Source organism: Larus michahellis, chromosome 20, assembly GCF_964199755.1.
Source record: "Larus michahellis chromosome 20, bLarMic1.1, whole genome shotgun sequence".
Taxonomy (NCBI): Eukaryota; Metazoa; Chordata; class Aves; order Charadriiformes; family Laridae; genus Larus; species Larus michahellis.
Genome location: NC_133915.1, coordinates 7973639 through 7997699, shown reverse-complemented (window position 1 = coordinate 7997699; position 24061 = coordinate 7973639). Strand labels below are relative to the sequence as shown.

Here is a 24061-nt window from a genome sequence, read left to right as displayed (position 1 = left end):
CCAGGAGCAGGCAGCTGGGCTCGGTGATCCCCGTGGGTCCCTTCCAACGGGAGATCGGGTGATTCTGTGCCTCCGTCTCACTGAGGACGCGGGCAGGCCGTGGCTACCTGCGCGGGGCGGCTCTGGCCACTGGAGCATCCCGCTGGGCTTAGAAATCTGGTGTGAGCGAGCACAGCTAAATCTGGCCCAGAACGGCGGTGGGTTCAAAAGTCACTCGCGTCCAGGGAGCCAGAGATAAGTGTATTTTGGTTAGTGGCTAAAAAGCGGCCGGATGCTGCAGAGGCGCTGTTTGGAAGATCGGCTGCGTGTTTACTGGTTGTGGTGGTGACCCCTGTTACTCACCCCTGGTGAAGAAGTCCCGGAGCAGCCTCTGTCCCCATGCCGGTTTGACCGACGGCCCCAGGGGGTTTCCCTTATTGACCGGAGAGCCGCGGAGGTGATCTCTGACCGCAGGGATGAGCAGATCCAAAGTAACATCGCCCAGTTTCTTGCCCTTCCACATTCCCTTGAAAACCCCTGTTCCTTGGGACAGAGTGGGGGGAGGTGTCTGTAACCCCCCTCCTGTGGCCAGCGGGAGCCGCGGGAGAGGCAGGAGCTCCTGAAGCCCACGTGCCAGGCGTTTGTGCCGGGAGAACAGGATTCATCCTGCGCTGCTGCTCCCCGGGCAATGCGCGGAGCGGGGCCGGCTGCTGCCTGGCCCCCAGAACGACACGGGGAATCCCGGCCCCATCCAGGCTCTCCTGAGCTCCCAGCCCTCCGGGGCTTGCCAGCCTTTCACCTTCAGGAGAGGGGGTGGCAGCATGTCCGTGTTTGACCACCTGGGCCCTGGGGACTCGTCCCTCAGCGCTGGGCATCCCCCGGCGCAGCTGATGCCCTGCGTTCCCCGCATCCCGCCCGGGACCGGCTTTCCCTGCGGCTGCCGGGAGTTGGCTCCGCGCTGTTTTTACCGGCACGAGCCCTCCCTGCACGTGCCTGCCAGTTTTTCCGGCAGTTCCGCATCGCTGTCATTGTGCGGGTTACTTTTTACAAGCTTGTCTGAATTTCTTTTGTATGTGCTAGCTGTTTCGTGCTGTAGCGTATAAACAACTACTTTGCAAAACCCCGTGATTCTCCTTCTGCCAGAAAGACTTAAAAGCCTCTCAATTTGCTGAAGCCTTGCCGAATTTGTGAGAATTACACATCGGCCGCTGTTTGCTCAACATTTCCCGGGCTGGTAAATCCCCTCTGAAAACAGGATCTTTTTGAGGTGGCTGGCTCCTGGGTCTGCGCCCGTGAAAGAGCCTCATGTTTTATAGACTCCCGTTAACGTGAAATACGAGGGGGGAGCAGCTGGGACATGGAACCCTCCGGGTCCCCTCCTGCTCCCATGGAAAGTGCTGCCTGGAGCGCTGCAGGGGGGAACCTGCCTGTGAAAAATGCCTGAGCGGAATGTTAAGTGTACTTTGCTTCACTGGACAGATAATGAAGTTTCAGGGTACGTAGGGCAAAAAATAGTGCCAGAAGATCAGTGCGATCTTGTGGCGGTAGAAGACGAGCCCTTCTTTTGCAAGGCACGGTCTCCCTTCGTCGAAAACAAGAGCTGAGGCGCGTTAACGTTTTCACCGCTCTTACCGCGCGTGGAGCCGTTCTGCAGGTATTTGCAGAGACGGGGCTGAGAGAATAAATTAGCAATATTTGTGGAAGATACAAGCTCAGAAAAGTATCTGCCATGGAAACCGAGAAGGAAGCTGATGCTTTCGGAGTAAGACATCAGAAAGCTGCCAAGACCGAGCCCACGTTTGCTTGTGGGCTCATCTCGCACCGAGCGCTAACAAATGTCTTTGCCCCTTCGAGCTTCTCTGCCCACTTTGTATAAATTTAGCTGCGTTCAATTCTGACTGAGAGATGAAACATGCCTCGTCTGTTTTTTCCTGTAATTTTTGTTTATATCGGTCTTTTAATAGTGCTTTCCCAGTAATGCCTCGGAGGAATTATTCATGTGTTGGATTGGAGCGAAACTTCAGACAAGATGCGATTTCCGTCGTCGCTCTCCTGCTATTATTGTATAATTGCTTCGTGAAACACAAGCGCTCCGTTTCACGCATTAACTGGAGGATTAATTCCTACCCCCACCATCCCTGCGGAGCGGCTCAGCCACATCCCTAATTGCGCTCCGCTTCTGGGGATGTGGTGGCTTTGGAGCGCTCCAGCCACGGGGGGTCTTCTGCCGGGGGGGGACGGGCAGGATTGTGCTGCGCTTTGGGTGCAGGTTTTGAAGGTTTTTTGGAGGCTAAACGGAGCCTGCGGGTCTGGCGACCCGAGCGAGCGTTTGCGGGAGGGCAAGGCTCGGGGAGGATGCAATGCAGCGGCCGGGTCTGCGCCCCGCTGGCAACGCCAAACCTGTTTGAATAGACCCAGAGGCATCGCCGGCTCAGAGCGGGGAAGTGCCGGAGGATCCTGGTGCAGGGATGATGGCGAGGGGCAGGAAAAGCCGGGGGCTTGCCCAGCTGAGCTTGTCCCGGCTGGGAAAGCCCCCGAAAGCCCCGGGAATGAGAGAGGCCCAGGAGGCCAGGGGTGGCTGGAGCAGCCGCTGCCTTTCCCGCAAACTCGCGTGGAGAACTTAGTCTGCATTTATGTAACTGTCCAAAACCTCTCCAAAGAAGGTAATCTGGGATGCCTTTGCGTTTTGCTAGGGCATGTTTTGCATAGCTTTCCTTTCACTAGCCTGCCAAAGCCGGCACGGCTTATGCTCCCGCGCTGGTGCCGAGCGCTGCATTGGCACCTGGGAGAGCATCGGTGCCGCGGAGACCTGCAGCCGTGTGCGAAACGGTCGGGAACTGAGCCTCCCGAAGGGCGTTAGAAGGCTTTGGGACAGGAGAGGAAAGCGAAAATATTGCCTTAAATATATATATATATATGTGCTTTGTCTTTAACATACATAAAAGCTAAGAATCTGAAATGCCCGGGAGCCTGAGACCATCTCTGCTCTTCCCTCGCCACGTGTGTTCCACCTCTGCCTCACTGGCAGCCTTCGCTTCTCCCGCTGCCTGTGGAGGCTGGAGAATCCCTGCCCTTCTCAGCAGCCATAAACGCTGCTCCGCGTTTGCTCTCTGCTGGGAAACGTCTCTGGGACGGAGAGCTCTGCAGCAGACACAGCTGCGGGATGGCTGTAAGGTCAAAGAGGAACCGGTTCATCGTGTTCTTTGTGGAATCTGAATTCCTGGGAATTTGTCAGACATGCAGGTCGTGCGAATGGCAAGGCCGGCCCCGGCGTTCCCTGCCTACGGCTCTTCCAGCTGTGGCTCATGGGCCTCTGTCTGTCCCGCGCGGGCTCCACCGGGTGTTTCTGTTTGTTTGGCTGTTGGTTGGGCTTTTGCTGTGGCGGTGGTTTCTCCAGCGGAGCGTCTGGGAACACAGATCTCACCCCGCATCTCAAGGCCGGACGCTCTGTGCCCTTCGCCTACACGGCCCGAGAGCGTGACCTGGCTGCGCACAGTCGCGGTGGCCTGTCCTGTGCTCCCAGTGCAGATGGGCAGCACACTGGGATGCGTTTTAACGGCAGCTCTGCTGCAGCCCAGTTGCAAAGTATTTCTCGGTCAATGCTGCTGGCGCAGCTGCCTGCCTAAACAGCAGGGAAAAAGCTATTGGTTTTCAGACAACAGAAGACACAGTTAAGCTGGTTAAATTCCACTAGAAGAGTTTTTAATAGGGGAAAAAAATTACACTGTGTCTATTTAATACTTTTCTTTATCCTACCTATGAAAACTAAACGAGATGCTGGCTTCTGGGCTGCAGAGACTGGCGTTGTTACATCAGGCGTAGCCTGCACCGCATTAATTCTGAACTCCAGCCTCCCATAGCCGAGGGGAGCAAGAGTGGGTTCATTGACGCCCCTCCCTCGGCCGCAGCCGGCGGCTCCGTGGGTCTCTGTGGGGCTCCGTGGGGCTCCTTCGCCAGTCGCTGGCTCATCTCTTCTGCTGACACATGGGGAAACTGGCAGCAGCCGTCGATGGCTGAGCTGGTGCTGCAGCCGGCGTGGAGTTTACCGGTGTAAGGGCAGCACTCGCCTTTAACTGCTGACGAGTTAAAGAAAATAACAAATTTTCATGGTGTCGATGCAGTAGGGGTGCAAAGGGAGAACGTGTCCTTGCCCCTCTCTGACCATGCTGCAGCTTTCCAGCAGCGTGTCCCCGCAGGGCCGTCCCCGCTCGGTGACCCCAGGGGTGGTGGTTGGACCGGCTGGCGCGGGGGAGAGTGGCCACGGAGCTCGGGGAAGGGCAGGGTGCTGGCGCGGGAGCTGCCCGGCTGGGCCAGCGCTGCCGCGGGAGCCCGGCATCGCTCCGCGCAGGGAGACCATATAAGAGTAAAGTTTGTGGTATTACTGATAATGAATGTCTCCTCGTTTCTCATAAATTCTGCGCTAAATGTACGATCACCGAGTTAATAATGCAGTGCGGGACATAATGAATAGCCGGTTACAGTAAGTAAATCAGGCCTGCTGAGAAACAGAACAGAAACAGAAACTTCTGGCGCTTTTTAAAGCCAGCACCCTTTGGAAGAAGCCCTGCATGCAGCGAGGCTGAGCTGGGCACACATCGATTCCTGGCACGAGATGCTCGCTGTGACGGGGTCGGAGCAGCTGGGGACAGAAGCCACGGGTGGCTTCTCCCGGGGCTTGAGCCTTCCCAAAGCTGCCGTGCAAAGGGAAACCCTGGCTGTGGTGCTCCCCACTTGCCGTGGGACACGGTAAGGAGAGAGGCGGGTGGCAGATTGCCAGCCAGAGCGCGCAGCGCGGCTGAAAGCCCTGTGGAGAAAAAAAGCAAAGCCGTGGTTAGCGGGGACGCCGGCAGGAGCAGGCAAACGATGCGCTGGGAGCCGGCAGGCAGGGCAGACGGGAGCGGGTTTGCTGGGGTCGGGCCGGTCCCTGGAGGGGGCTGGGGTGTCCCCGTGGCCCGGCTGCTCCGTCAGGTGGGCGCCATGTGCTGGCAGGACCAGCGTCCTGAAATGCCACCTCCCCATCGCATCTGCAGAGCAGCTCTCCGTGTCCTGCTGTTTCCACAGGGGCCGGGGAAAGTATTTTAATATCCTGACTTCAGCATCTTCCTCCCGGGTCAGCAAGACGGCACATGGCAATGAAAGTTTAGGCTTTTGAGCACGAACAAGGTTTTTCTTTTCTCTGCTGAATTTCCTGTTTGATCTTCCTGACGGTCCCGCGTAGCCCTGGCTGGAGCGGGGCGAAGGCAGAGCCGTCTCCAGTTGTCCGACGGCTCATTGTCTGCTGCGGCGGGGACGGGCCCACGGGAAATCCTGCCGCGGGGCTGGGACGCGGGGCTGGCGCGGGTCATTGTCGCAGCCCAGCCCACGGGCGACGCTACCAGACACACGTCCCGGCGCTCCGGTGTCCCCCTCGCCAGGGCCCTAATCTCTGCCCAGCCGCTTCCTCTGCCGCCAAAGGGGTGGCAGACAGGATACGGGCCTTTGTACTGCTGGGGGGGGCCCTCGCTGCCCCCCATCGCTCCCGCCACCGCAGCCCAGGGCTGTGCACGGGGGTCAGCGCCACATCAGGAGCCAGATGTGCAGAATGGCATGGCCCGGCCCGCCACGGGGCTGGGAGTGGGGTCCTAAAGCAGCCCGGGGGTGCAGGATGGTGGCAATGCGCAGCAGCGAGGTGACGCGGGGGTCCGGGGGGGGTAAAGCTGCGGGTCGGCGGTACCCGGTAAAGGCTGCGATGGTACCGAGCAGCGTCTGGGCCCGGCAGCGGTTCACAAGGGCTGGGGACCAGTGGTCTGCTGGGACCGTGCCCCAGGGAAAGCCGGGTGACTTGTGCGCGACGCAAGCGTCCGGCACGGCTGGGAACCAACAGCCGGGATGCGGGAGGGTTAGTTAAACAGCAAGGCACCTTCACCCCAGGGCGCTCAGCCTGAAAACGGGCTTTGAGCTGCGTCTGCTGCTTATTTGCCTGCTTTGAGAGAATTGCTGGGTAGAAATAAAGCTATTTCCCAGCTCTGGGTCCTGGGCTGTGACCGACCCCTCACACTTTTGGGGCCGTTTTTAGTTCTGATTTGCAAAATGCTGGTTTGTGATCCCCCCATAAGCAAATTAAAGAGCATTTCCCCGGGTGAGGGAAGAAACACCCAGTTTGTGCAGGGGTAGCTGAGCCGGGTCCTGGTTCAGAGGGACAGGCCGCGTCCTGCGCGGGCAGAAAACCTGCAGATTTAGTGTTCAGTTCCTTAATCTCGTGGCAAAGCAGAACGGGCGCGTGGCAGCGGGAGCTCCTGCCCCGGCTGTGTTTTGGGGCAGAGCAGCGCGGGTTTGGTGGCAGCGCGCAGTCGGGGCGTGGGGACACGAAGCCGATTAACGCTGGGAGGAGAGAACCGGTAATCAGCGCTGAGGGGAGCACCCAGCCTGCGCCTAGGGAGATTTATCAGGAAATCAACCGATAGGTAAATTGTGTGGGAGATTAGCTCAAAATCGTGGTGTTATCAGCCTTGTAGTTCATTCCTCCAGTAGCTAAAGAGCTCCTCGGAGAAAACAGATGGTGTTTGCCTCCCTCCCGTCACCCTCTCCTGTGGCCCGACAGCTTTTGCTTTGTAGCTGCTAGAAAAGCAATTTCTGCCACCCTCCTCCCGTCAGCGCTGCCGTCAGCGGGTGGCCCCGGTCCCCGCGGGTGCCTGCCCGAGCCCTGCCTGCGGAGCAGCGGCCACATCGCGGGGGCTGGGGGTGGCGTACGGGGTTTTGGGGGGTGGGTTTGGGGTGCTGAGGGTCTGCTGCCGATCCCCCCGGGGGACAAAGGGGGCTGGCCACGTCCCTGCCACGATGGGGGGACGGGACCTGTGCTGCTCGGGGGCTGCAGGGGTTTGCTCGGGGGTTCACAGACTGGCGGGGGTGGGAAGGGACCTCTGGAGATCCCCTCGTCCCACCCCCGGCCAGAGCAGGGTCACCCAGAGCAGGTGGCACAGGGACGCCTCCGGGGGGGGTTGGGATGTCTCCAGAGACGGAGACTCCCCCACCTCTCTGGGCAGCCTGTGCCAGGGCTCTGCCACCCTCACAGCAAAGAAGTTCCTCCTTGTCTTGAGATGGAACTTCCCACGGTCACGTTTGTGCCCGTTACCCCTCGTCCTGTCCCTGGGCACCACTGAGAAGAGCCTGGCCCCGTCCTCCTGACACCCCCCCTTGAAGTATTGATCAGCGTTGATAAGGTCCCCCCTCAGTCGGCTTTTTTTTCCAGGCTGAAGAGCCCCAAATCCCTCAGCCATTCTTCATCAGAGAGATGTTCCCGTCCCCTCGTCATTGCGGGGGTTCGAGACCCTCGCAGCCGCCGGAGCGGGGCTCGGGCTGTTCCCAGGCCGGTTGTGGCTGTCCCTGGGGTTACAGCCGGTTACCGAGCGGTGACCGAACTCCTGCCAGCGGTTGTTTTCCCCAGCAAACCCCAGCGAACGTCAGGGCTGTAAAGCCTATCTGCGCGGCAGAGGCGAGGCTGGCGGTGTCGGGCACCGGGATGGTGTCACCCGCCCCAGCTGCCATCGGTGCCGGGAGGCTCCGGCCATCCCTGAGCCGTGGGGAGCGCGGCGGGCACGGACCCGCTCCCCATGGCCGCAGGGTGGGAGACCCCGGCCTTCCCCACCGACGGTCCCCGCTCTCAGGCGCGTGCAGCTCTCGCAGTGGCGCCTTCTAGATGTTTCCTGACAGTGGTGTCGCCTGATTGTTGTAATCTAAGTGACCGGTGCCTTGTTTACAAGGAAGCCTTGTCTTTGTTCTTGAGATCTGCCCTTGAATCCTTGTCAAGTGTCAGCGCCGGTTTACGGCTATCTCGGTCTGTCTGTGCCGGGTTATTTATGCCGGCAGTTCAAGCGAGAACAGTTTTAGAGCTGCAAATTTATTTCAGCTCGGTGTGGGAGGGGAGGAGGGGGGAGAGAGAGGATGCTGTGTGGATGTGTATAGGTATGGCAAAAAGCGCTTCGCAGCCCCTCTGAGAGAAACCTGGCTGATCAGCAAACTGCTAATTGGGAGGATGAGCTGTGGCTGCCCCCGCTCCGGCTCTGATCCGTCAGAGGTTCGGTGTCAAACTAGAAACCAGCCTGGTTTGCAGTTTGTGCCCTGGAGTTGTCGGCACCTGCCTGGCAGAAGTAAATCAGATTGGTCTTTGTGCCTGTCTTCGGGAGAGAAATCCACCCCCGAGGCTCTGCCTGAGGCCCGGGAGCGACGCAGGAGCCGGTGCCGACCCCAGCCGCCCTCGGCTTGGGGAGATGTCCGGGGAGAGCCTGACTGCTTAGCTCCAAATCCCCATGAGGTTACGCTCTGTGTTTAATAGGTGCAATCGTACGTGCGCTGCAGAGACCTTACGGAGGTCCCGGAGCTGCAACACCTGGACACGGATCCCTGGTCACACGCCGTGTCCCAGAGGCGGACGGGAGAGCCCTGGTGCCGCTTCCAGCCGCGTCCCCGCGCCCTCGCTCCTCTCTTACATCGGGAACACGGAAAGACAAATGGGCCAAACCAAGGATTTTTCAATCTTGCTGACGTCCTGCCGGGTCTGCGATCGCAGCCGCGTGTGACACCACCTTCCGCAGCCCCCGCCACAGCTGCAGCGTGTAATTAACGGGCCAAAACACCAGCGTGGAGCTGTGTGCTTTTTCCATAGTACATGAAAGGGCCATTTAGGTGGAGGACGCCAGGTAAAACTGCTCTGGTGGGGGTTGGCCGCTGCTGGTGTGACTGCAGTTGAGTGCCTGGGTTGCTCCGAGCTGCTCGCTTTTGCTCTGCGGAAAAACTGAGCAAACCCCTGTGTTTTCGGGAGCAGCGCGGGTGAAGCTGGAAGGATGGTGCAGTGGGCAGGGAAAGGGAAATTTGAGGTTTCAGGGTTTGAGTGTTATCATTTGTGGGGGTGGTCGCTGCTCCTTAGGACACAAGTTGCTGTTTCTGTGCCAACCCGCCGCGCTTTCGCAGCATCGCGCCGGAGGGGCCGGGGGAGCGGGACGCTGTGGGGCCGGCGGGGATGCGCACGCTGCTCTGACGTGGGGCGCAAGTGAAATTAAATACGCTGTAAACAGTGCCGAGCGTGACGTCAAGTTAAGGAGGCCAGTGAGCTCGTCTCCAGAACCCGCTCCCATGCGGAAAGCTGAGTCAGTTCCTGCCACAATGAGGTTCATGGAAGGAGCGTTTCCCAACGCTGTTTAGGGAAATTTTACGGAGAGAGTAAACAATATCCATTAGCTATCCGACCCCAAACCCATGCCCCGCCGCAGGCCTCTCTCATGACGGCAGCAGCGGGGGGAGAGGATCCCGGGGACAGCCCTTGCTGCGCCCAGAAACCTGCGGGGGACAGGATGGGTCGGGGGGGCTGTCCCAGGGAAGGATGCTCGGGAGCAGAGCCGGGTCCCTGCCCTGTGTGTGCCACCACCCCTCGCCCCCGCCGCCAGCCACCCCGGGGGCTCCAGGATCTTGTCCCCGCGAGCCATCGTGCCCAGCGCCGGCATCGCCTCCCGCGCTCAGCAGCCACGGCCTCGGGGTTCTCCCAGGCGCTGTGTTCGGCCAGCACGCGGCTAAACACCACGTCTCCTGCTCAGCACATTAACTGGGCCACAAAGGGATGAGTAGCCGCGCTAACCGCTCCCGGCCTTTCGGGAATGGTGTCCTGACTCGCCCCATCCGGCTGCCGGCGGGCTCTGCCCTGCGTCTCCTCCGTGGAATAGTTTTCTCGGGCGCTTCTTCTTCTCCCCGCAAGGCCGCAGGGCTCCTCTCTGTTGAGGAAATGTCTTTGATGGGTAGAAATTAAACCAGGAAAATATTTTCCATTTGTGTCAGTATAAAAATGGTTCAAGCCAGGCGTGATTGATTGCCGAAATAAATCGGAGCAACCCCAGTGCTGTTTCGGAAAGCTTCCTACTGTTCTTGCGTACAGTAAACACAGAATATATTTAGCAGCAGAGCCCAGCGTGAGACGGCCTCTTACTGCAATAATAGCAGTGGCTTGTCTTTTTTTCCTTTTTTTGTTTTTTCTAAGAAATCGGTTTGACAGAGCTCTTGGGGAGCCGGGCAGGGATTGCCTCACGGGCTCGCCGTCCGCCTGCAGCGCCAGCGCCTTTGTTTGCCTGTATTTACCCGGGCTGGCAACCGCGGGCTGTGGTGACTAACGCCGCAAACAGGCGCTGGGGCGGACACAGCGCTCCCCCCGCGTGGCACCGGTGACATGCCGTTGGTGACATGCCACTGGTGACATGCCAGCGCGCAGCAGTGATTCAACCCCGGCTCCCGGCGTGAGTGGCCGCGCCGAGCGTTGGAGGAATGGTTCCCCGCCATCCGCCCGCTGCCCCCGTCCGGCCCAGACTGTGCCCCGCGACCAGGGCTCGGGCACCTGGGAATGGCTCCTCCGCACCACGGCCCGGCGGGGACACCTGGCCAACGTGGCACAGCTTCCCAGGTGGGGAAAGGTTTGCAGAAATGGGGTCTGCCCTGACAGCGTCCCCCCTCGAATCCTAAACTGGGAACCCAGCGGAGCTGCAGTGAGAGGCGAGCTAAAGGAAGGGGACGTTGGTTTACTGCAAATCTCCATGTCAGACACTCCAGCGAGCACCAACTGTCCCAAACACAGCGTCTTGGCATTCTACGTGCAAATAATGGCCATGATTTATTTATTGGAAAAACCCATATTTGATAATAATGCACTTTCTTCGTGGTATTTATTATTCAAATTACTTTAGCATATTGTCATAAACCAGGAACCTGCTGTGCTTGTCTCTGAGTAAATACAGAGACAGCCCCAGCCCCAGAGAGCTTGCCCTCAAAGCCTGTGGATGCTGTCACCCGGGCTGTGACAGCCCCGGAGCTGCCCCGGGACAGCCGGGACGGGGGAGCCGGTGTCCGCAGCCAGAGCCAGTGTCCCCCGGAGCTCCTCCGGGGAGCCCCTCGCACCCCCTGCTCCCCCCCCCCGGCGCTGCAGACAGAGGGGGGAATTAAAGCAGTCACTGCTGGTTTCTTGTCCCTGACCACGCGAGCCGTTCCTAGCCCACAGCCGGGAGGTATTCTCAGTGCTCCCCCAGTCTGTGCGCAGAGGAAGGTGCCCGGCAAACCCCTCTCATCCGGGCGCCTGTGTCCTAAAGCCGAGGCTGCAGACCCAGTCCTGTACCCTGGCCGCACTGTATTTCTGCCGTACATTCGTATGAAGCAGAGGGCGATTTCTGCCGAGTCCCAGAAGCCCGTAAACCCCTGGCTGCCAGCCGAGGCGCGGGGGAGGGCTCGGTGCGGGCTGCGGGCGCGGGGGCTGCAGCAGCAGCATGCAGTGACTGCGATGTTTGGAATCCTACAAGGGGTCCAAGGCCTGGCTTTGGCTTGTTTCCAAACTGCGTCTGCCCCTTGCAAAGCTGGGTTTATTCTAATGCTAGCGTTTCGGTCTCTGGTTCCTTTACTTCCAGAGAGCATTAACAGTGCAGTGGTTTATAAGCGCTGGCCGTACATGGGGGACTTCAGGGCGTGAAGTAAAGCCCTTTCCCAAAGGTCCCTCTGGGTGTCCTTCCATCTGGTGACTCGCTTTATGCGTTTCCCAGCACCGACCATCCATGGGGAAACAGGACCGGCATCCGTCTGTGCTCCTGGCTTCCCCGCAGGGGGAACCCTCAGGTGCTGGGGGCTGCAGCGAGCGAGCGTGTGGCTGTGTGTGTGTGCGCCAGCCCCAGCCACGCGTCCCCTGTCCCCTCGCCCCCGCGCCGCTGCAGCGCTGGCACTGCAGCTGTGCAGATCACACGCTGCAGCAACCCGCCGGCGAAAGGGAGGAAAGCGTTAGGGTTTGGCAAACGGCGGCAGCTCCAGAGGCGATGGAGAGCGGGAACGCAGCCCGCAGGGACGGGGCAGAGCAGGAGCAGGATCCTCGTGCCGGCAGCAGACGGGGCAGGGACATGACACTTGTCTGCCTGGGCTAACACAGGTCTAAAGCTGACCAACAGGAGAAATCCAGAGGTCTAGTGGAGGTCACGCAGGGAGCAGAAACCATCCCGTTCCTTCCCTTGCCGGGCTCGGGGTGGCAGGTCCCAGGGACACTTGGGCAAAGCGCCCGCAAGAGGAGCGATGCGGGAGGTAGAACGGGGTGATGCAAACGGCAGAACACGAACAATGTTGGCCGGGCGCCTGTGGCCACCTCGGGGCGCAGTGTCCGGCCTGTCCCCAGCATGGCGGTGACGGTGGCCCCGGGCTGGGACAGCCCCGACTTCATCATCTCCTCAGCGATGGCTTTTCAGTCTGTTCCTAACTCCCTTCCCATATTAGGCGTAATTTAGCAGCTCCTCTCTCCTCCTCCTTCTCTGCTGTAATTAGCACTTTTTGGCTTGAGTCATGTCCTTTAATCATATCTGGGCTGCAGTCACTCCTGCCAAGGTGAGTAATTCCCTGAGCAGAGATAAAACCCTCCGCGTTCCTTGTGCTTTTGCCAGGTCGAGTGTTTGAGGGATGCGGTGCTCAGGGCATGCACCCGCTGCAGCGTCAGGCCCCGGGCAAGCGCCAGTGCCAGGGAGAAGGTGAAGGCAATTATTTTCTGTGCCCTCCTGTCCCTCCCGAGGGGGAATTGCAAAGCAAACCTGGTTGTTGTTAACAAATTGCTTTGAGACCTGTGGCCGAGCCGTGCAGGAGAGGAGAGCCCCACCAGGAGACAAGGACTTGTCTGTAGAAGTGTTGTCAGCGGGGGCAGGTGTCCGTCACAGCCAAGCTGCCGGGGCTGCAGGGCAAAATTCCAGCGGATAGAGAAAACTGAGGATGAAAATGAGCAATCCTGGCAGACACACTTGGGGCTGGAGCAGCCGGTGCTTGAGATGGGACCTTCAGGGTTATAACAGCAGCCGGAGATCCTGAGATGGGGCTGCAGACCTCCCGGGCACTCAAGGAAAGTTGCCCATGAAATATTTTATAGCTTATGAGAAGCTCATAAGGCAGCCAGGCCCCGGATAATGGGGGATTTTAATTACTTGGATATTGATGGACATAGTAAGTGTGCAGCAAACCACGAAGGGAAACCTGTGGCTAGAGGGGAGAGCGAGACTGATCTATGCACAGCATGTTAAATAACCTAAATCGTTCGGAGCCTCTTCTGGCCCCAGTTCCAGGAGCAGAGCCAAGTATGATAAATAAGGTCGGGGTTGGGAAGTGTCTAGAATACAAATGTTTGTATTCTTGTTCGATTTCAAATATTCGGGGGGACAAAAGCGGTGGCAGGAGTCACAGCAAAGCGCGTGGCTGTGTCCGCCCGGGGGCTGTGAGACGCCCCGGGAGCGGGGCAGCGCTGCCAGCGCCCAGAGGCATCTCAGGAACTTTTGCACAGATTTTTCGCGGTGGAAGGTGACCGGGGTGAGACGCGGGCAAGGCGAGGAGGGAGCCAGAGGCCAAAGCAATTGAGAAGGACGGAAAGTCTGAGCAAGCAGTGTGGGTGGGATGGCGGCGGCCGGGCTGGGCACGGCGCAGGGAGCGGAGGGGAGCCGGGCGGGCTGGGCTGGCCACCGCGCTGCGGGCAGGTCCCGGGACCAACCCAGGCTCCTGCGAGGTTTGGTGGCATGGAAGGTGTGCCCAGGCGAGGTCTCCTCCCGCCACCTCGGGTGCACTCCGGGCTGCCTCCTCCATCACACAGGGCCCACCGTCAGGCATCACCGGGGAAATCTCTGCTTAGTGCAAGGGGGTGACGGGGTGTCAAGAAGAAGGTGGCCCCCCCAGGTCGGGGCCAGGAGTGCTGTGCCGGGGTTGCCGGGCGGCTCCCGAGCTGCAGCTTCGCAATGGAAATGTGTGCATCAGCGCCGCAGGGGCTGCGCCTCTGTTTGCGGTGATAAGACAGTTTTCTGTGTGGGTGGCGCTAATTTGGGTCCGCGGCTGCTTTTCTGGTTGTGGCCGAGGGCTGTGACATCCCTCCCGGATTTGCATCCGCTCCCAGGCTGGGTCTGTCCCGGCTGCCCCGGCGGGCGCTGCCGGCTGTGGGAGATGGTGCGAAATCCTTCTGGTTCCTGGGGAGCCTGGGCAGGTGGTACCGTCCCAGCAACGCTGCCGTGGTCCCTAACTGCAGAGAAATGCCTCTGGGGGCTGAGGTCTGGGGGGGGCAGCTCTGAAAGGGGGGTTTCCTTTTTCTGAAAAAACATCCACTTTATCAAATAGCTGCAGAAATGGGCTTAACCCTGCCTGTCCCATTGCAGGGCGTCTCGGGGGCCCCCCGGGCTCAGGTTGTCCCAGCCGTCACAGCTCCCTTCCCAAATTTCCTCCGCTCTTTGTATCGCTGTTGGTGGCAGGAGGGCAGTGCCACCCCGCCAGGGCTGGGGGCTGGCTGGGGAACGGCTGTGGGCTCGAAACAGGGCGCAGTGGACCAGAGCAGCAAAGACCGAACATTGCTGCTACACCTGTGGCTCGGTAAAGGTGGCGGAGAGCTGCGTCTGGGCTCACCCCGTGGAGCTCGGGTTCCCCCGGCGCCTGCCGAAAGGGACCCTCAGAGCAGAGCGGGACCCCGGGTCGCAGACCCGTCTCACTGTCCATCAGCCCATCGCAGTGCGGTTCCTTCGCGGCGTGCAAAATGAACGCCGAGCACCGTGTTTGTTATTCCCAAACGTATTGTGGCATTTTTAGGCATAGGCATAGGCGTAAATTATTTAAATGCAATGTGCTTGCAGTCGTAACGCACCTGAGACCTCAGATGTCTGCGTCTTGTGATCAGTATTAGACAGCAGTGGTTTGGGAACAGAGAGAAATCAAAGCTCTCGCCAAGCAGCTGTCCCAGCCCGCCAGGAGAGGAGCCGGGAAGGGTCTGTGCATCGCTGTCTGGGTGCTGCGAGCGCGGCAGGATCCTCCCTGAATCCGCTTTAAAGGGGCTGAATCTGATCAGTGCGTGTGCTGGCGCTGGCTGCGGCGCTCACAAAGCGTTTGTTAAACTGAACCCAAATGTGGTGAGCCCTTGCTCTGTAGTTTGCTGACCTGGGAACACTGTGGTCCGACTCTTTCTGTGCGGTTTTTAGGCACCTTCCTCAACCCCCAAAAGTAATGAGCTGAAGGTGAGGGTGCAGGGTCGCCCCTGGGCTCTCCAGAGCCCTCCAGCATCTCTCCCCTGGTTTCCCAGCTCCCCTTTTCTCCCCCAAGGCAGCACAAATCCTCCCTCCTTCCTCCCCAGTTGGAGCGTGGCTGTGATGCTGCTGGTCCAGTGTGGGGCAGGGCCAGGGATTGCAGCGGGAATAAAATTCCCCCCACGGGGACCCTTTTCCCCCTCCTGGTACTGGCCTTGGCGTGCGGTCGTGGACGTCACAGCACGCATGGAGCCCACGCGTGCCCCCCGCAGCGCCAGCCTGCACCAGCTCCCTGCAGTCCGGGCTGGGCTTTCCATTTGGCCAGAGTGATATTTATTTTTTTTCCGCGGTCTAAATTTGCTGTTTTCCTGCAACGGTCTGAAATGTAATAGATGAAGACAATCATCAGAATGAAATATTTCCTACATAAAATATGCAGCAGCTATTCAGAAATGAGGATGGAGTAGAACGAGGGCTGCCAGGCAGAGATTTAAAGGTGCTGACAGGTCCCCATAGGTTGTTTACTGACGATATCTCCCCTAAGCCCCAGTTTTAAGACTGCCTTTCAAAAGAGGGCACAAAATAAAATTTAGCAAGGAGCTTTAATAATTCAAGCTGCCGTGTGCCGAGCTTTTTGTCGCCCTCGTGGGAACGAAGCCTCGTTTCAAAGGACCTTGACTCTCTTCTGATGGTGCAGGAGAAGTGGCACCGCCAGAGCTATTTTTGCACCGAGACACTGATTGGGTGTGAAGCCTGTCTCGGGCGGCCGTGCCAGCAGAACCCGGGCAGGCAAAACACGGAGGCATATGGCCTGATTTCCCTAAAGATGCCAATTCCAAGGAATTTGGGGGTGCGCAGTCGCTGTGAAAGGCACTTTGTCTGAGGCATTTTTCCCTCGCTGGCTGAGGAAACCGTGTGTCCCCCCGTCCCCTGCCACAGCAGGTATTGCTCGCTGAGACTTAAGAATGTGAATCCTGTGTGCCCAAATGTTGCAGCTTTGCCCCTGTGACAACCCGAGCCCTTAACAAACCAGGAGCCGCAACGAAGCTGGCAACAGAGTGAAACCTTATGCCCTAACGCAGCATCCCCAAGCCAGCAGCCGCCTCCTCGACTTGCCTTCCCGCGTGCCCTGCTCGCTTCCCTCGGCTGCTTTCCCCTCTCGCCTGGGTTTGAGTGCCTTCAGCATCGTCCCCATGACCGGAGAGCTGGCGTTTGTCCCCAGACTTCCCCCGGGAGCAATTGCGGTCCCGCTGCGGATGCAGCTTTGTGAGATTCTGCCTGTTACTCAAACCGGGCGGTGGCATTTCAGCGGAAAATAACCTGCCTCGTACCGAAACAAGTAACAGAGAAGCGCCGGGCAGCCCCGCGCCCGCGGGCCGGTAACGGGCTCGCCGTTAGCAGCCGGTGCGGGGTCCGGCTGGCCGGGCCGGCGGGAATCGCTGGCGGGAGCCTGCCTCGGCGGCGTGGGACCCACCGGGGCCTGCGGCCCTGGGCTCCTGCGGAACGCGCCTGTTTGGTGTCAAAACGACAAGGCTGGGGGCGGGGGGGGCCGTGTCTGGGTGCCAAAGGCGGCGGGTCGCAGGGAACCCCCGCAGGCGGCAACCGCAGCCCCCCCAGACCCCGCCGGTGGTTTGCGTTACCCGCCCCCCCGCAACACCGTTCCTCTGCTGCGGGGGAGCCCGGCGGCGGCGGAGCCAAAAGCAGGTTTCTGTCGCCACCTCGCGATGGAGAAGCGCCGGGATGTCGCGACGGGGCCGGCCGGGGCCGCGGCTCCGCGAGGGACACGGGGCCCAGCAGCGCGGCGGGTTTGGGGAGCGCCGCTTTACCGGTCCCTGTGACCCTGGCGCCGTGTGGGCTCCAGCCGGGACAAACCCCGGCCGTGTCCAGCCGCGCCGGCAGCCCCGACCCCGGGGAACGGGCAGCGAGCCTGGTGGGACGCAGCAAGCAGGGCTTGGATGGACACGGCTCTTCCCGGTGCCGTGGAAGGATGCTGAGCTGAGCCCAGTATGATGGAAAGATGCTGTGCCCATCCCGGTATCATGGGAAGGATGCTGTGCCCATCCCGGTGCCATGGGAAGGATGCTGTGCCCATCCCAGTATCATGGAAGGATGCTGCAGTCCCTGCGTGCCTTTTGGGGGTTATCAGCAGCGGTGCTCTCCTCCCTCAACACCCCAGATCACGTTCCCCATGTCCCAGATGTGCACGAGCAGGAAGGGGGCTGCTGAGAGGGTTTTGGTGAAGGTCTCTGCAATCGGATTTTGGCAAAACCACACCCGACCAGTTTGGCCTCCTGCACCCGCTTTGAGCAGTGCCTCGCAAACCCTCAGGGCAAGTCAGACACTTATTGTCCCTTCCCTGGTGGTGTCCCTGACGCTCTTCAGGAAGCTGAAGATGTGGGACCCGCCGGTCCCTTTGGTCTCCAGTGCAGACGGGGGCTTCCCCGCGGAGGGACCAGCCCCGTCACCCGGCTCTGCCCGCCCGACTTTGGCTTTGGCTGCTGCGATGGTGATGTACTTGGTGACGATGGTGATGTGGTAGGACCTAAAGTCTGCCAGCGCAGAGACGCACCGGTTGAAAGCCGCGCAGAGCCCTGCGTCTCCAGAGGAGAGGACGTGCTGCTTCAGGGAGGGGGCACGGCGGATCTCCTCCACAAAGGCTCTGTGGGGCGGGGGCATGTAGTCCCTCATCCTGTGCAGGAAGGCGTCTGCAAGACACCAGCAAAGGAAGAGATAAGTTGTGGGCGAGTGGGTTAAAGCAGCTGAAGCTCTCAGAGGCCGGACGGGAGCACTGGCCTGCAGGGACCACGGCGCCAGGCGGTACCAGCAGCCTGCGCCGCCCCCTGCCCTCCCCTGTGCTGTCTCGGTGCCTCCGATTAATAGAGAAAGAAAACCCATATTAGGGCAGTGCTCCATTAGGGTCGACCTTAACCCTATAAGGCAGGTTTTAGCCTTTGCTCTCAGCCTTTTGGTTTTGGGTTGTTTGGGGTTGGGTGTTTTTTTTGCTATTAGAGTGGTTTTGCTAATTTCTGATAAACACGTTCTGTCGTGGGCCAGACTAGCGCGAAGCTGCGTGAATGGATGAGCTCAGATACTGGCAGGATGCTGGCGAGCTCTGCTCCCATACATAACATCAGTAAAAAGTTGACACGCAAAAAGCAAAGTCTGTTCATCTGGGAATTTATAGCGGTGAGGAAGTGCCTGCCAGAGCCTCCTTTATAGACTTCCTCCCTAACGAACCGGGCAGAGCCTCCTCCCGGCCGGCTCCACCAGGATTTGCGAGGGGGAGATGGCGCGTGTCCTGTCGAGGGGCAGATCCGGGCACAGCCATGGGAATCGCTCTGTCTTGGTTCTTCCCTCGCCCCTTTTTGCTTAGGAAAAAGGAAAAGCGCGTGACTTACTGCTCTCCCCGCTGTGCCGAATCCCCAGGAACTCGTCGAAAGCGTGAAGGACGGTGCTCTGCGCCGCGCTGCCTCCCGAGTACGCCATGGGCTCCTCAGAGACACCTTCGTAGACCAGCCCCTGCGGCATGGCGGGGTTGTCCTTCCAGCTGGGGGGGAGACACGGGGGTCAGGCAGAGTGGCCGGGGGCGGCTGGTGATGGGGGGGCTGCGAGACAGGACCCTGGGCTGGCAAGATTGAGGGAAACCTTCCTGACCCGGCCCATGGATCTCCTCCCCCTCGCTCGGCCTTGGCGTGTCCTCACTCGCCAGATAAACTCGGAAATCAAACGCTGCGGCGAGGCGCACGACAAGGCCGTGGGTGTAGGGAGAAATCCTGAATTATCCCTCGCCCACGAGGTAGGGATGGTTCTACGGGATCGCCGCGCACTGGGGAGCTCCCCACGGCGTGGGGCCGGGGGGTCCTGGCTCGGGGGGCGCCGCGTGGTGGTTTGCACCCGCAGAGCGGCTTTGGGTGTGCGAGAGGGGACAGTCCCTTGTCTGGGAAAAGTCGGATAGCAGCATCTAACATCCTAATTCCTTGAAATCCCGGTGGCCGTTAGGAGAAGTGGGGTTGCCTCTGTGGCAGATAGAGTCGCCCAAACGCTCTTCCGAGCCCTTGAAGTTTGTACTTTGGATTTTTGTCTGTTCTTGTTACTCTCGACATGATGTCTTTAAAGACGACGCAGGACAGCCTGCCTTTATTTACTTCGGCAGAGAACCAGCCCGTAATGTGATTTCCTCCCTCTCGTAAAGCTGCTCGTCCTCAGCAAGCCCAGGAACACAGGGCCCCCCCCCCGTACACCATTAACTCACAGCTCCTGGCATCCCGCTTTATCCGCCTGTTGGGCAAAAATGGATAAATGCTCGCTCACAAATGGAAAGAGGACTTATAATTTCAGAGAGATAATGGGCCTGGCACAAAAATATCTCTTGACCTTGTGAAGAATGCCCCATTTCATGAATCTTTCAGTGCTGGCTGCTAGGGCTGTTTGACTGCTGGAGCAGATTTTGCACAAAATGCAGAGAAAAATAGATTCATTATCAAATACCACAATATTTTTAGCTCTCCCAGGGATGTATTTATAGTAACCTTTACTAGTGGGAAGTTCTTATAAGCAGAAGGGAATTTAAAAGGCATGTTTTTCCAGGCTGATGACCATCAAGACGAGGTCAGCTTGGATGAAAAATGAGCGAAACCTAATGAGGATGCATGGAGCCTTTTGACTTAGGAATGCTGAGATTTGCTGAAGAGAAACAAAAATAGAACCCCCCTGAGAAGCCCGGGAGCAGAGAGCTGGGCATGCTCCAGCCCCGCAGGGAAGGTGAGGGATGGCCAACCCCCAGTGCTGGGCTCTCGTGGCTTCGTTTCTGCCTTGGCCAACTGACTTTTTTCAGTATTTGGGGGATTGGGTTTTTTTAATTAATGGGATTGTAATGGAGCAACACCAAGAAGCTTGTTCTAGATGCAGAGTGAAGAGACCCCACTCAGCTTCGCAGCTTTGTGTGCACTGTGTTCGAAGTAAAGAGAAATTAGTTTTTTGCTGTCAAAACTGCTCCGGCCAAGAGCAGGAATGATTTGGAGGGATGGTCTTGGGGCCACCGCTGCCAGACACAGCACCGGTTCCTTCCCCACCCCCAGGGACCCCGTACCCCATCTGGGCTGTCCTTTCCCCACATCCCCTGCTGCCCCCGGCCTGGGAGCTGCCCACACGGTGGCTTTGGAGATAAAGGCACCGCACTTACCCGGAGAGAAAGATCCGAATCACGGCGTAAAATACTGCTGGATCCACGTAATCTAGGAGGAAATCAGATCATAGATGTTACTGCAGGCAAAAGGCAATTATTTCCCTCTGCCTCAGCGTTTCCCGCATGGCAGTGCTCCCGCTTTCTCCCGCTCCATCCCTCCGGAGAGATTCTATGGGGCAAATACGAGCACGTTTACGCTGACGCGTCTGATGAGCTAAAGCGTGCTCAGCGACGTGAGGGCAGGAGCTGCTGTTACCGTGCATCCGTTTCAACGCCTTGCTCATGTCCCCGATGGCCTCTGCCAGCTCCTGCAGGGCTTGGTGCAGCGTCTCCTCATCCAGCTGCAGGATGGCACGAATGGCCCGAACGATTGCCTGCCGGAGGAGAGGAGGGAGAGCACGAAGTGGTGAGGGGGCTGGGATGTCTGTGTACCTGCTGCCCCCCCTGCCAGCTCTGCCCCTTCCCCTGGCCTTTGAGACAGGGGCACCTCGTGGGTGCCTGTGCAGGGGACGGGGGCACCTCGCGGGTGCGTGCCTACGGGCGCTCTCTGGGTGAGGGAAGATCTGTGGGGCACAGCAGGAGGGAAGGCCCACGTCCCCCAGCTGGCTCCCACAGCAGTGCCCTACCTTAATGCCAGGCACGGCCGCCTTCTCCACCAGGAAGGTGACGAGGATGAAGCCCCGCAGGCTCTCTCCCCCGGGCAGCGAGATGATGGTGTCCAGGTTCCTGCAGGGGCGACCGGCAGAGCAGCCGAGCGCATGGGGGTCAGGAGGGCTCTTGGTCGGGGTTTCCCCGCACGCCCCGGGAAACGCTGAGCCATCAGAGCAAAACCCTCCCGGCTCCAAATCCTCTCACCTGCACCCCGGGCGGAGAGGAGCTGGCACAGAGCAAAAGGGGATGGGGCTGCTCTGGTTTGGGGGGAGCTGTGACCCTCCCCACGGACTCACTGGGCTAACGGTCTGGCCCGTGGGGGCCAGGCTCTGCATGGGCTCCAGCAGCCCACGGTTCAGCCGCAGTCACGGCGCTTTGCTGTTGTTGCAGTGGCATTTGTGTGCCAAAGGCTGAGCTGTTTCTGTCGTGCTCGTATATCAAGAGATAGGTTCGACCTAAGCAGAGCCCCGCAGTGTTGGAGTGCTAAGCCAATTCAAACAAAACTAATACTGTTAGAAAATAAATAAGCATCTTAAATACTTACTCGATTTCCAGAGACCTGAAGGCATTTTGGTTATTGCCAACAAATGCACAAGAAAAGGAGAGAGAAAGAGAGACGTTATAAATCGTTACAGCAATGGACTGTGCTCTGTGGGAGAAAAATGAGTCGTTGCCCCATGGGAAGCTCCGTCCCCGGGGGGGGACGGTCCCGGGGGCAGCCGTTTCCCCACTGGGCGCCCGTGTCTGCACCCGCGGCTGCAGCGCCGGCAGCCCCAGAGACCACCGCTCCCCCCTGCGAGACCCTTCCCCAGACCTTCTCCATGAGACCCCAGTGGTGGGGGGGGGGTTCAGTGGGTTTTGGCAAAACAGCAGCAGTTTGGGGACTGTTTATCCCCGTTGTGCTGGATGGGACCTGCCAGCAGTTTACCCGTTGGGGTCCTTCCTCCTCCAGTTGGCCAACACAAAGTCCGCATGGCTGAGGATGGGGGGAAGCCCGAGGGCCTGCGAGACCTCCCAGAAGGGGATGGCGAGATTTCGGGGCAGGACCTGAAGGGCACAAAGCACAGGAGAAGACGGGGACGCTGTCAGGCTGGTGAAAGGTGCCTGGGCCAGGCAGGAGGGGTCACGCTCCTGCTGCAGCCTCAGGAGAGGGGCTTTGCTCCCATGGGATGAGTCCCAGCGGAGCAGCATCGGATCCCAAGGAGCGGGTGAACCTGTTCTGCATTGCTTTTACCTTCACGCTGCCCTCCTCGCCCTCCTGCCAGATGTAGCCCATGGTGATGAAGCTGAGCACCAGATGTGCCAAGTGCAGCTCCTCGCGCCCTCGGAGGTGCCGGGTGCTCAGCTGCGGCATCTGCCAGAGAGACCCTTGGGAGCAAGAGGCACCGCAGGCAGTGCCAAGGGCCCCCACAGTGGGGGCTGCCCTGCCAGCCAGGGAGAGACCCTTGCTGGGCCCCAAAATCCTCCGTTCCCTCCCCCCTCTGCAGGATTTGTTATTGATTTGCTCGTGCTGGTTGTGGGCATTGACAGTAAACTGCAGCATTGTACTCAAAAAGGCGTCCCTCTCCCGGGGCCGGGGGCTCCTGGAGCGCCTGAGCTCCTCGGTGCGGAGCGTGGTCGGGATGAGCCATGGCTCTCGTGACAGCTAGAGGGTTTCCCCTGCCACCGCACGCCACGCTCCAGCCCTCGCGGCCTCGGCTGCCCGCGCTCCCTGGGGTCTGCCGCAGGGGTTACTTCTGTGCCGATGGACACGGCTTTGCTGTTGGTTTGCTTTTCCATGCGTTCAGCAGACACTGCTGTGTCCGGCCAAGGTTTGAGCACGCCGGAGCGAGGAGAGGTAACACGGTACCTGGTGGACTTGTGAGCGGAGCCGACGGCTCGCAATCAGCTGGGGCAGGTCGTGGGCAATCTCCATCCAGGGACCGTAGGGCGCCGGCAGCTCTGTCTTGGTAGAGAGAGGCGAGAGGGGGGCTGTAAACGCAGGGGGACTGGCAGCACACGGTGTCCCGAGGCTGTGGCTCTTCTCTCCCCGGGTTCCTGAGCAGCTCAGGGTGCAATGGGATGGCCAAAGTGGTCCTGCGCCGATGCAGCTCTGGGGACCAGAGCGTCCCCCAGCGAGTTGCTGCAGAGGCAGACGGAGCCCACCCACCCCGTGCTGGGGTACGGGGGGGTGCCGGGAGGGGAGCAGGAGGGAACAGAGGGCTGGAGATAAGCTTGGGTAAACTCTTCAGAGTTCAGGCTGGCTGAGAGACAATGTCCAAACCCACCTGCTCCACTCCCCGCTCTGGCTGCGAGGGGAATCGGGGGAGTGACGGCAGCCGAGGACGCACGAGAGGGCCGGAGTGGGGCCGTGACTCGCCATGGGGCTGGGCAGCCCCGGGGAGGGCCGTGTCGGACATCGCCTGGCCGGGGGGGCTTTCACTGTCCTGCTCCATCACGTTTGCAAAGGTTTTCCTGGGGCTCTGGTGGGTCTGCGGTCGCACCTGCGGGGAAGGGAGGGCTCCCCCCTACAAGGTTCCCCCTCTTGTAATACCAGCCTGCGCGATCGCGAAGTAATGGATGATAAACAAGGATCTGCCTGTCCCTGAGCGCGGCCACTGCCAAGTGAGCCCGGTGATAAACGGCGCTGCTTTCAGCACGGGAGACCTGCAGTCTGACTGCTCGCCGCCTCCTCCCTGAAATCCTGCAACGCCGAGGCCAATGTGTGAATTGCAAAGCTCCTTCTCCTCTCCCCTGGGCCACTTGCTGCAGCCAGTTTAATCATTTTTAAAGCGAGGGGTTTGTCCTATGAAACTGTCTAAGCCAAAACAGCATGTGCCTTCCTCATTGCTTTTTATAAACTGTTATAGAGCAGCATTAACTTGAAGCCCAACCAGAAAGCCGCTCACCAACCCCTCTATTTTTCTGTTCTCGGTCTCCTGTAGCACGCAGCCGCGATGGCGCAGCCGTCTCCTACCAGAGGATGGGGAAGAAGGAAGCCGTACTCCTCGGAGAGCTGGAACCTGGTCAGCGCCAGTGGCAGCGGGGTCTCCTCCGTGCCCTCGCCCGTCTCCATCACCGGGCGCTGCCCGCAGGGCCGGGACATGCTCTGGCTCGGCGGAGACGCGCCGGCTGCCCCGCTCCCGGTATGTGCTGAGCCAGCACCGCGCGCCCCGGCCACGGGCGCGTACCTTGTCCTGGGGGGAGCCGGTGTCTGGCCACCCAATGGCCAGAGGGTCCGAGCAAACACGGT

At 59.7% G+C, this 24061-nt stretch overlaps 1 protein-coding gene across 4 annotated transcripts; it reads right to left on the bottom strand.

Moving 5' to 3' along the window:
• Positions 1–15580: 15580 nt before the first annotated feature.
• LOC141733495 (indoleamine 2,3-dioxygenase 2-like) lies at positions 15581–23903 on the bottom strand. Of its 4 annotated transcripts, XM_074563916.1 has the most exons (11): positions 23786–23903; positions 23097–23512; positions 22679–22774; positions 22064–22183; positions 21758–21876; positions 21374–21388; positions 20805–20904; positions 20435–20552; positions 20176–20227; positions 18392–18540; positions 15581–17698 (listed from the first exon to the last, which is right to left on the bottom strand). In XM_074563916.1, exons 2-11 carry the CDS (start codon positions 23262–23264, stop codon positions 17328–17330), a joined length of 1308 nt encoding a protein of 435 aa, XP_074420017.1. In that variant the 5' UTR covers positions 23265–23512; positions 23786–23903; the 3' UTR covers positions 15581–17327. The 4 variants fall into 4 exon arrangements, with proteins under 4 accessions (XP_074420017.1, XP_074420016.1, XP_074420019.1 ...); XM_074563915.1 differs by having other exon boundaries at positions 23097–23893; XM_074563918.1 differs by having other exon boundaries at positions 23363–23892.
• Positions 23904–24061: the final 158 nt, after the last annotated feature.